Source organism: Globicephala melas, chromosome 8, assembly GCF_963455315.2.
Source record: "Globicephala melas chromosome 8, mGloMel1.2, whole genome shotgun sequence".
NCBI lineage: Eukaryota > Metazoa > Chordata > Mammalia > Artiodactyla > Delphinidae > Globicephala > Globicephala melas.
In genome coordinates, this window is record NC_083321.1 from 65,241,305 (window position 1) to 65,254,572 (window position 13,268).

General features: G+C 34.6%; 1 protein-coding gene across 1 annotated transcript in view; it reads right to left on the reverse strand.

The window, feature by feature from the left end:
* Positions 1–13,268, reverse strand: part of NOX4 (NADPH oxidase 4) — a 147,851-nt gene that overhangs the window by 8,004 nt on the left and 126,579 nt on the right. The window contains exons 14-17 of the mRNA XM_060303886.1: positions 12,244–12,363; positions 10,616–10,724; positions 5,900–5,968; positions 4,198–4,298 (exon numbers count right to left, since the gene is read on the reverse strand). Coding sequence (XP_060159869.1) covers positions 4,198–4,298; positions 5,900–5,968; positions 10,616–10,724; positions 12,244–12,363 — 399 coding nt within the window. The remainder of the gene's footprint in view (positions 1–4,197; positions 4,299–5,899; positions 5,969–10,615; positions 10,725–12,243; positions 12,364–13,268) is intronic.

Consider the following 13,268-nt stretch of genomic DNA (forward strand, 5'->3'; position numbering starts at 1 on the left):
GAGCAGATTGGAGGGTGCCAGAGGCAGATGGGGAAGGTAGGGGATGACTGAAGACTGACAAAGGGTTACAACCTTATAGTTACAAGAGGAATAAGTTCTAGGATGTAATGGACAGCATGGTGACTATAGTTAACAATACTTATTGTATATTTGAAAGTTGGGAAGACAGTAGATCTTAAAAGTTCTCATCACACAAACACAAAATTTGTAATTATTTGAGGTGATAGATATGTTAGCTAACTTTATTATGGTAGTCATTTTGCAACATATACATATCAAATTGTTATACTGTATACAATATGATATGTCATTTTTCAACAAAGCTGGAAAAACGAAGAATATTTTTAATCTATGTAATGATAAAATGTAATTTATTTTGTAATGAATGCAGTATAATAGTAAGATGTAAATAGTTTAATCACTAAAACTAAACCCTAGAACTAAAAAACTTCAAAATACATGTATCAAAAACTGATAGAACTGTAAAGACAGACAAATCTAGAATTATAGTTAATGACTTCAACACTCTTCTTTTGGAAATTGACAGAACAAGTAGACAGAAAATCAGTAAGTGTACTGAAGACTTAAATACCACTATCAACCAACTGGAACTGGTTGATATTTATAGGGTATTCTACCCCAAACCAATGGAATACAAATTCGTTTTTAGTGCCCATGGAATATTCACCAAGACAGACCATATTCTGGGCAGTAAAACAGGTCTCAATAAATTTTAAAGGATTGAAATAACAAGGAGTATGTTTTCTTAAAACCCATCTGAACCAGAAATCAAGAACAAATACCCCTATATTTGGAAATTAAACAACATACTTCTACATAACGAAAAAAGAATTCACATGGTAATTGTAAAATTATTTTGACCTATATAAAAATGAAAATAAAACATATCAAAATTTGTGGTATGTAGCTAAAGTGGTGTTTAGAGGAAAATTTATAGTATTAAACACTTTTATTATGAAAGAACAAAGATCTAAAATCAGTGACCTATGGTTCCACCTTAAGTAACTAGTAAAAGAAGAGCTAATTAAACCCAAAGTGAGCAGAAGAAAGAAAATAATAAAAAAAGTATGAAAATAAATTCTTACACAATAAAATTTAGGTTACTATCAAAACCAGAGCTAGACACAATGGATTACTTAAAATGAATAAAACTGAACTACTGAATTTATACCACCAAAAATAAAAAAAGCCATAGTGCAGTTTTCATTAAGATGAAAAGGGAATGAGACATTTTGGCTGTCTGTATACAGTCTCTGTCAACACTGCATTATGACAATAAGGTACCATTATTTTCTTTTTTGGCTTTCATAGGGCAAATATAGAGTTAGATTTTCAAATTTTGCAAATTTCCTAAAGGCTTATCTTAAATTCTTCATAATAATATCATTAGTTTTAAAGCACCGTATATGATCATTTTTTTTTTACATTTTGTTATTCCATTATTATTAACTAGTTTAACTCTAGGAGATCTTTGTTTGTGTAATTTGAGGAGTTCCCCAATGTCACTTTCACTAACAGTGAAATCCTACAACTTTTAATTAACATTTGTAACTAATTTGCACTAATTTTCATTAAGTTGCTGCAATCCAACAATCATCTAGAGATTTATCTACAAAAACTCTGTAGAGATGGGTAGAGATAGACTTAGATGCTAGCAGAGATTGTTGTTTGGGGGAAGGTGTTGGGAACTAGTTCCAGAAATGTTCAACATATTGGTGAATATTTTCCTGTTATACCGATACTCGTTTTTCCATTCATTTTTAAAGTGTGTGATCTCATATAATGAAAGCTTATTCACGCCTTAGGGATTATTCACTCCTTGTATTACAGATACAGAGGGTCGAGTGACTTGACCCAGGGACACAGGAGCAAATGTAAGAGACCAAACCTAGGTATCCTTAATCTGTTTTGTTTTTAAAACACCATGTGGCAGTAAAATATAGATATATCTCAGACATCAATCCCAGAAGAGTTTTCCCTACTCCAAAGGCCATGTAAAGTTCTTTCTTTCTCCCTTTCCATGATGCATACATTCAACTAAGTTAAGGTATGATATGTATTTTTACTATAAATAACAGGAAACTGGACCTCAGGTATAATAAATAATTTTTAAAAAGACATACAAGGAAGAGACCACTCTCATACATGTGTGCAAATTAATATGCCTCTCTTCTCTATTTTTATCTCTTTATATGCTCTCAGCAATGTATGTACATGAAGTTAACCAAAATTTTACATCTAAAATGAAGTCTTCTATTTAAATAGTGCCTTTTTCCAGTTAACAAACCTTAAGACGTTGATCCATTCTTTTCCTAGCTACGCTACATAAAAATCCTTCAAAAAATAATGCATTTGAGGTGCCTGCCCAGAGCAAATACATAAAACGAAAGTGTACAAAATGTCAACTGTAGATGGTGCACACTTGCTCTTCTTAAATAAGCTTTGCTGTTTAAAGAAAATGAACAAACAACCAAATAAACATATAAAATCCCTCTCAATATGAACAGTATAACAAATGAGAACTCTTGAGAACTAACCAAAGAAACCAAAAATCCCAATGTAATTTCTTGCAAAAGATCCTCTACTGTTTGGTTTCAGAATTGAGAAAAACAAACAAGCAAAACAAAGAAACAAGCTATCAAAGTTTTCAGCACTATACTATGAAAACTAATAAAAGAAGGCTTGTCAGAAGTCAGTTAAATGTCATTAGGGAGGAAGGAGTCTGTGGTGCATAGCAAGACCCAGGTGAGTATGACAAGATGATCACATCTAAGGTGGATGATTTTGGAGAAAGAAGGGAAAGAAATATAACAAAAACTGGGTTGACTTTTTTTTTTTTATTCTATAGTTCACCTTTAACTAGCGCCCTGAATATTACAAAGGACCTCTGCTTTCCAAATAATGCTTTCCTCTTTAACCCAAATTACTTCATCAAGGAAGGAAATCTAGGAGTGCTTTCAAACATGATTGTAATCTGAATTACATGGGTCACTGTATTCCTTTTTAGATTTTGCTTCTGGGGCTTCACATCATGATTCCTAAAACAAAATCTCTGAAGATGAAGCCAAACGCCATGATGAATCCATGATTATTTCAGTAGATCATATTCATCCATAAATTTACAAATCGGGGCTTTAAAAAAACTCTCCATCTAATAAGCTGTCTCATTCATTTACAACCAAATACGCTTTTTATATTTATCAAAATGTATTCTTAAAATTATGAATTAATCAAATATATGCTAATAATTGTAGCATAATTCAATCTAGAAGAAAACGATGATCACTGGTGCCTTAGAGTCACAGAAAATTTTAAAAATTAAATCTTCTATTTATATACATTCTTATTGCAGGTGTGTTTAGTTTAGCAACAAAAGTATGGTTAGTTCAAGTGTAAAATTATATTGAATTTTAATAAACTTCTGCAGGATAGAAATACAAGTTCAACTAGACAAAAGAGTGATGTAAAATTTCTAACTGATGGTGAAAGCTACAAAACATACAAATATACAAGGTTGGTATCAAGAAACTATGATATTTAGATTCCAGTAGGTATGTTTAAAAGAGTTACATTAATTTTAAAATGTCAATATCTGCAGTATGTTAGAAATTATAGCCTTTGGAACTATTTAAACTTATGATGAATGTTTTTTGATGCCAACTTTAAAATGTGTGAATGGGTGTATGGTTTTCAAAATGCTTTTAAAATTCTTATAGACCATTGCCCTGCACTATGATAATTTTACAGAAGACAAACAGGTTCCCTAGTCTGTGCCCAAAATGAATACTTTCCTTCAGCTGTATCACTTCAGATCATAGACACATAGCCCTCCCTCGCTTGCTAATGTGATTTAAAAAAACTTTCCCAATGATTACCTGATTTATGCTATTGGAATGAACACCCTTTATAATATGGATCTATGTAAATTTAAAAGTAGGTAGGAGAGTCTAGTTCATAAATAGACTATTTTTAAGCCAAATTTTAAGTATTTGGCATTACAGATGCTTGAGGTGGTTCCTGCCTTGCCTCCTCCTTTGGTAGTGATAATTGAGTGTTTAAGTGACTCTGTAATTTGTAAACCCATTACTAAGTAACCTTTAAAAACTTAATGTGATGACTTGGGAATATTTTAATTTGATCATTAGCCACATAAATGTTTTGAGGAATAGTACTTACCCTCTGTTATATTTTGCTATTTCATTAAACAGAAGTTTCCACCGAGGACGTCCAATAAAAAGTCTTGAATTCAGTGCTTGATATTTTTCTCCAATTATCTTCTGCCAAAAAGAAAGCACTATATTTTATATGACACAGAGTGGGACAAATAACCCAGTTCTCTAACATCATCTTTGCTGGTGCTGTGGCTTCCTAACAAATTGCTGTGATATAAAGAATACAAGTATCATATGGCAACCTATTAGGTAAAGTCATTTAGAAGCATCATTTCCTCCCTCTTTCCCTTTAAAATCCATTACCTTCTTGAATGCCATTATTACAAATGGCTGATTTTCCTAGACTTCAGTTAGTTGCATCATTTTTAAGTAACTGCAGCGTTAGAGAATGCATTCTAATTGCCTACTCTCAAAAAAGGCGCAGCACATTAGCTTTATTGAAGCGTTTTTGTACTGCAAAGTTATCATATTTGGCTCATTATATGAGTAAAATACTATAAATTGTCACCATAAATTTGGGGAAATGATCCTGGACATGATAGCCTAAAACAGAAGAGCTCCAAATTTTGGATCTGTCAAGAAACAACTTCTAATGTACTGGTGCTTGCAATTAACAGACTATTAGATCTGAATTGGTGATAAAGAGAGTGAAGTGAGAAGAGACGAGAAAGTGTCTGAGTCCCAGGAAGACAAACTGAGAACCAGATGTAATATATGCTCTGTACCTTAATTACAGTGAAACCATGAGGAACAATGGTACTGATTTGCTTCATGAGAGTATAAAATAAAATGTTTTTACATACCAAGTAGGGTAGAAATCTGACTAAAAAAATAGGCTTAGATTAGTTTCAAAGTAACTGACAAACATTCATATTTTGTATTCAAACTATTATAGAAAATGTATGATGGAAAATACTACAATAAAACTTGTGAAAGCATTCATGCTCAAGTCTATATGGCTATGCAGCTCTTCAATGTTGTTTGTAAACAGTTTCTTCATCTGTGGTATGGGGATTGCAAAATCATTTACCTCTTGAATATGTTGGAATTACATGAGATAACCTATATGAAATGCTCAGCACAGCGTCTAATAGTGAAGTAAATAATGCGTGATGACTGTTACTTTATTTAGTTTCCCTTGAAGAGAAACAAGCTTAATTGTGTATGATCTTATCTTCTCTCACCACATAAAACCTCCCCTCGGGGCTTCCCTGGTGATGCAGTTGTTGAGAGTCCGCCTGCCGATGCAGGGGACGCGGGTTCGTGTCCCGGTCCGGGAAGATCCCATATGCCGCGGAGCAGCTGGGCCCGTGAGCCATGGCCGCTGAGCCTGCACGTCCGGAGCCTGTGCTCCGCAACGGGAGAGGCCACAACAGTGAGAGGCCCACGTACTGAAAAAAAAAAAAAAAACCTCCCCTCGATGAACATAATCACAAGACTATTCGCTTATGTCCTCATCTCTAGATGAGGCAACTGTGGAGAGAAGAGAGATGAACTAAAAGGTCTGTTCCAGCTCCCTGTGAAAGCGAGAATACGGTTGACTTCAAGGACAAGCCATGAGTTTGCCAGACACATTCCAAAACAGGCTTTCCTCTGGGAAACATCTCTTCAAACCACCTGCAGAAATTTTCTTCCACATGGCCCCTACAGTAAATCTTCTATTCTCAAGAGGCTTGTTTAATTTACAATAACATCCAAACACATACCTGTAACCCATCTGTCTGACTGAGGTACAGCTGGATGTTGACATAGTCAGGTCTGTTCTCTTGCCAAAACTGACAGGACATAAAAGTAAATAGACATTAAAATTTGTTCTGTATACACAGACTCTCTCCTATCCTAACATATGTGATTCTACGATTTGTTAAGATGTATCGTGTCTTATTACAGCCAACATCTACGAGCAAATGTACATATATACATACATATATATGTACCACAGACATGGCAGATTCTAACATTAATAACCTGTCACCTACTGGTTTAATTAGTTATGATGGAGGTAGTGGACAGGATTAGTTCTCTGTTATCTTCATAGATACAAAATCAAACACGCTAAATGTTACACTAATATTCCCCTAAATCCTCCCCAATTATTTCTTATTTTATTCCCTAAGAGCCTCTAAATTTTACTAAAAAGTTCACTCAGAAAGAATATGATTTTTTAAAAGCAAAAAGTGATATTTAATAGGCATGCTAGGAATCACAAAAAACAAAACAAACAAAACCTGGTTCCAGTTCCTACCTTCTTCCTATTCAGCACTGGTTTCCCTTGTATAAAAATGTATGAGGCAGCAAATATACCTGCCAAAATAAAATAGTCTGGAAAAGCTCTCAAACATTTTGAAATCTTGAAAAATAAACTGACAAAGAAAAATATCTGAAGAAAAATGAATTCAACAAAGGGGGTAAAAGGGTTTTGTCCCCGTAGGCTTCCTTTTACCAGAAGGCAAAAATGAATCTGCTAATAATGACTCTGGCCTAGTTCTGACTGAATCCTGACTTCTGAAATCTACATTTAAAAAAATATTATTCTTCTTAAGGCCTCCTTTCACCACTCTGAAATAAGGAGATGCTGAAAGATAAGGAAAAGGAGTCAAAAAGTAAAAAAAACAAGAAGTAGAAGAGAAGCAAGGAACACAATAACCATGGTGTGCTCTGGAGAACAGAGATGAGTATCTGATGTGTAGAACCTGAGGAAAGGCTTAGAAGAGACCAGCACTGCTTCAACAGCCAAACTATCTCTTGAGCATCAGTGGGCATAGTAGGTTTGCTGGAGATGGTATGGCTTTGCTGGACCTTATTGCAGAAAAAGGATCAATTGATTTCAAGTACTGTTTTTACAGAGTGTGAAAGTAATAATTTTTTAATGAATATATATTGGGGCTCCAAATAGAAGGTTCAGGAATGCAAAATAAGTCATTTTTCAAATAGAGGGTAATTAAGTGAGGTTACATCACTCCTCTGGCACCCTTTATAATAGTAAGGGCACCTGGCAGGTGGCTAGAGACTTGTTTCTACTGCCATCACTGTCTAACCTTGAGATTTCCAGGGAGTTACTCAACTTATAAAGGCCTCAGTTTCTTCATCAGGACAATGATAGAGTTGAATGACATTATCCTACAGGTTTCTTCTGGATCTAAAACTATACATTTTCTGACAGGTGGAAACTCTAAGTTATAAAATCCCAATAAAAACACATTTTACTTTTAAAGTGATAAGTGATGATTCTCTTATCATAATAGTCTTAAAATATAATCATTAAATTCCATACCACAGCTGCCTCAAGTTATACCCAAACACTAAAGTCATTTTAATGCCCTTCAGGAATTGAATCAGGGTTTATGAATTTTAATTGTGAGGAAACAGGAATTTCCAGGTGCCAGTAATGGATAGCACCTCACAAAACACATGGCTTGCATTGACTTTTGTCTTAAATGTCTACCAGGATGCTCCTCTGAGATCACCCCAATAACTCCTGCATCAATAACTGCTGTTTGGAAGTAAGATCATCTATACCATTTTTCCAGATTCCACATATATGCGTTAATATACAATATTTGTTTTTCTCTTAACTAATTAGAACATACTGTATAGCACAGGGAACTCTACTTAATGCACTGTGGTGACCTAAATGGGAAGGAAATCCAAAAAAAAGAGGATATATGTATATGTATAGTCGATTAATTTTGCTGTGCAGTAGAAACTAACACAACATTGTAAATCAACCATACTCCAATAAAAATTAATTTAAACAAAAAGAAAAAAAATAACGTGTTTGATGCCCACAGCCTCCAGAGAGAAGTATGCAGACTTAAATAATGTATTTAATGATTTCAATGTCTCCATTTTAACTTATCTGTCATTGAAAACAAGCAATAGTATCTACTAAAGAAACACACACACACACACACACACACACACACACACACACACAAACACACTGAACTTGGTAACTCAGTTGCAAACACAGAAAATAAAAAAAGACTTCTTTTTAACATCTTCCTCAGAGGCACAATTGCAGGACCACTGTTCATCCCCTTGATGTGAAAAATCGAAACAGGTATACAGAGGTGTGTGTAGAGATAATCATCACCACATTATTTACACTAGTTTTAAGCTTTTATATTATTTACTCCATGGAATCCTAAGGGTAAGGCATATCCACCAAAAAGTTTGAGAAGAAATCTTAAGATTGAACTACTTCGAATGTCCAGCCATTTATATTTTTTTCTTTCCTTTACTCCTTTCCTGCCCTGCTACTTGCCTTATAAAGCATCTATCATTCAAATGTGCCTTTCCACATCTTGGATCCAATTATAGCCTTTTATTAAAAAAAGTATAGGCTCTCTATCAGTTCAAAACAATTTTTTTAAACTAGAAAAACAGGCAAAGGTAGAATTAGGAAATCCGAGAAGTAATACAAGTGGTTGATAAGCATAGGGGGAGAAGTTCAGTCTCACTAGCATTCAGGGAAAACTAGAGATGCCACTGTTTAAGAGATGGATAGAAATTTGAAAGATTGGTAATATAATGTTTGGAATAAATTTCTCTTATATTCTTTGGTGGAAATGTAAATTATTTTAGCCTCCTTGGGGGACATTTTTTTAGTATATATTAAAAATTTAAATTCATTCCCAAAGTCCTCAGAGCCTCCAACTCAGGAAGTCCAGCTTCAGGCATTAACCTAGAAAAAATACCCACGATGATGCTCTTCTTGAAAGATTTTTCCTCCCTTTCCTCAAGGACAGAACTACCTCTTGGTTTCCTACTATCTCACTGGCCACTCTGACCAATCTCCTTTACTGACTTATCACTCATCTTCTGCCCCTCTAGAAACTGCAGTACCCCGAGGCTTGGTATATTCACACACACTCTCAAGATGATCTACAATCATATAAGTATGCTCAAATCCATTCAATGGCTTCTCATCTCTCCCTTTTTTTTTTCTCCTGATTTAGCGGGCCCTTGGTGAATCCCAGAAATCTGCACTTTTTTTTTTTATTGTGGTAAAATATACATAGCATAAGACTGATCATTTTAACTGTTTTTTTAAGTATACAGTTGATTAGCATTAAATACATTCACATTGTTGTGCAACCATCACCACCAATCCATTTTCAGAACTTCTTCATCTTCCCAATCTGAAACTCTGTGTCCATTAAACAGTAACTCCTCATTTCTCCTTCCTGGAAACCTGGCGACCACCACTCTACTTTTTGTCACTAGGAATTAGACTACTCTAGGTGCCTTATATAAGAGGAAGCACACAACAGTTGTCCTTTTGTGCCTGGTTAGATAGTAATAAGTTTATAGAAAGCAATGTGCAGAACAATACAAATAGTATGGTAGAATGTATAGAATGCTCTTGAGTTACATCTGGTTACAAAGACTGGGTGGGGATTTTGCTTCATGTGGATTATTAGAAAAATCTGTAGCAAAGATGCATATGTGTATTACTTGAATAACTTAAAAAATAAAGATAGATACATTAATAGATAAGTAACAGATTACATGTAGGATAGACGAAAATGCCTGCTTTTTATCTCTGTAAGGAATAAAACTTAGAATTTGGGATTTTTGAAATTCTGTATACTGTGCCAAAAGTCTGCTGATGATCCAACTTGGAATATCAAAGGTGGAGATAAGAGCTAAGAGCTACTAGAGGGGCTTCCCTGGTGGCGCAATGGTTGGGAATCCGCCTGCCAATGCAGGGGACACGGGTTCAAACCCTGGTCCGGGAAGATCCCACATGCCGCGGAGCAACTAAGCCCGTGCGCCACAACTACCGAGCCTGTGCTCTAAAGCCCGTGAGCCACAACTGCTGGGCCTGTGCGCCTAGAGCCCGTGCTCTGCAACAAGAGAAACCACCACAGTCAGAAGCCCACGCACCACAACGAAGAGTAGCCCCTGCTCCCTGCAACTAGAGAAAGACCGCGTGCAGCAACGAAGACCCAATGCAGCCAAAAATAAATAAATAAAATAAATAAATTTATATAAAAAAAAAGAGCTACTAGAACAAAGGATGAAAGGTGTAATAGTAATTGCCTGTTGATGTTTTCCTCTATCTGTCCTCTGTCACAATCTCATATGCATTCACATTTGCATGCATATGTACCCTATATGCATACATCACCAGCCATATGCATACATTTCTATGTTAAAACATTCCATGTTAAAACATGTTCTAAATACACACACAAATTCACAGATACCAATATCTGAAAAGATGTGTACCAAATTATTAACAGAGGTCACCTCTTTTTTTTTTTAAGTTTAAGGGATTTTTTTTCCTCCTCACTACTTATCTGCATATCTTCTGGTTTATTCTATAGTGAGCACTTATTACTTTTACAATTTGAAATAAAATAATTTATTTTAAATTTAGAAAGCTGCAAAAGTAAAAACAAACCTAATTTTACCTTGTTGTACAACACACATAGTAAGTCTGCAAACCAACGGAAGGATTGGATGTCTCTGCACACCCAAATAAAATACAGTCTTCTAAGCCTGTATGGTTTCCAGTCATCCCTTTAAAATTAAAATAACATGATAGTGATTATGATGGCAAAAAAATTAAGAATCCCTATATACTTGAAATTTTGCTTCTCATTAGTAAGCAACCTATAGAAAAAACAGTCATTTACATTCTAGCATCTGACATACCACTTACTTTAACTCCCAAATTTATTTAAAATGTAATATACTGACTCAAAGATATGATATACTCCATGAATTTAAGTGTTCATGCTTGTGGATATTATATGCATATCACCCATTTCCACTTGAAGGCAATAAACTAAACTCCTGAATTAGAATAATATCAGCTCTGCATCTCAGGAAAAGAAAGTTCTCTATTTTCAGTGAATTCTATCACTCAACAGGGCTCCAATGGTCATCTTGCCCTGGCTTCCAGGCAAAATGAGCCAAAACCATTCCAGAAAGTTCGTTTTTTACCCCCTTCTTAATAATTGTTAAAGAAAGAGATTTCACAACCACCTACTATGTAATTCATTCTAGCAACTCACAATTCCAAGTCTGGATTCCTCCTTATAATTACGAAGTAGGCTTGAGGTTAAGAAAGTATTCTTCCTTTTTTTAAACTTTAGGTGTCCAAATAACTTGCAAAACGTTTTCAGAAACAATTTCTGGTTTGGAATATAGTTATTTTTCGAAGAACCTTCAAAAAGTCCCAGATTTATATCAAGTATCACTTCAACTTATTATTTCTTTTTTAGTACTTCATAAAACAAACTTTTAATGCAAATTGTATTTTCTTGAAAAGTGAACAGAATAGATTTTGTTTGTGGGTTTCATGACAATTACTGTCCATTAATTTTTGCTTATAATGCTAGAACTAAAATAACTGAATAAGTATATCCTGGTTAAGCAATCTTACCTTTGAAATTTTTATTCTTCAGTCGGTTATAAATTTGCTGAGTAACAGACCAAGGAATGATGTGCTCATTTGTCATCTCCTCAGAAAGGTTTTCCCTGACCATACTTCTAAAATAACCCGGGCCCTTTATTTCTATATCCCATTAATCTCTATTCTCTTCATCATAGTTCTAATATTTTCTGAAATAATGTTATTTATGAATTTTTCACTGGTTTATTTTCTTCCTGCCCCATTTGAATGTAAACGTTTTAAGGGCAGAGACTCTCTTTAGTCATTGCTGTATTACCAGAAACTATAAGATGAATCGGCACATAGGTGCTCAAAAATATTTGTTGACTAAATGCGTTAGTAATGCCACTTGCCCCTGATGAGAAAGTAAAGAAACAGAGGCTGGTGGAATGACTTTAACAGAGGAAAAGGACAGAGGAATGCATAATTGTGATACTGACGTTATTCTACAAGAGAATACGCTGAAAGCCATAGACCACGTATTGAGAATCACTCAGTTATTCCCCTTATCAGTCAGTAAATGGAGTTCCTTGAACAATAAGTAAAAGAATTCTGGAAGGAATTACTTCTTACTGAAAGAGAGCTGTCTGAAATATTGACAGTTCTCTACTTGGACTAACATAATGGATCAAAATGACATACAGCAGAGTGTTGAGTATTGATGCAAAAGGAGTTACTCCAATGCCTCCAGCCACGCAGAGGCTAACCTCATAGTTCAGTGAGTCTTCAAATGGACTTCCAAAGGGACCATCAATGTAGAGCCTGTGGACAAGGCAGACAAAGGTGGAAAAAATGAAAATGAGTTAAATTAAATTTCTATAATACATGGCAAACATGATAAATCTAGTGTCTAGGCTTTGTGATGGCTCGGGCCTCATTTCATTGTTTCTCATAGTGATAAGCTTAAAGGAACAAGAAGTGTTGTTTATGAACTGTCAATATTAACACAAGCACATCTGTTTCAAAGCATGGGTATTTTGAGGGAAACATTCATTTAAAGTGTAGGGAAATGTATATAGGACCATGATAGTTAGCTAAGGACTAGTTAAGGCTTTGATCTATTTTATTACTATATTGGACTAAATTAAAATATCTTGTTTTATTGTGTCTAAATTCAATAATATTACTCTCCATGGTAAAGATAGCAGCAGAAATATTTCCTGAAACGCTTACCATGTGAACAGAAAAGAAATTAACCCTGTCCCTCTTCTTGCCCTGGTTAGGTTGATTAGTATAGAAATAGTCAGAGCACACTCTCAAAGGAATCTCTGATTACTCTACTTGTGATTGTATATTCAAATGTATGTGTGTGTATGTGTGTGAAATCCTTCTTAACTACAATGAAACTTGAAAATCGTTCATTCAATATTCATCCTCCCATTCTTTCTTGCTTTTTTTTTGATTGAAGTATAGTTGATTTACAATGTTGTGTTAGTTTCCAGTGATTCAGTTATACATATACATATATCTATTCTTTTTCAGATTATTTTCCCTTATAAGTTATTACAAAATATTGAGTATAGTTCCCTGGGTTATACAGTAAGTCCTTGTTGGTTATCTACTTTATATATAGTAGTGTGTATATGTTAATCCTAAGCTCCTAATTTATCCCTTCCCCCGCTTCCCCTTTGGTAACCATAAGTTTGTTTTCTATGTCTGTGGGTCTA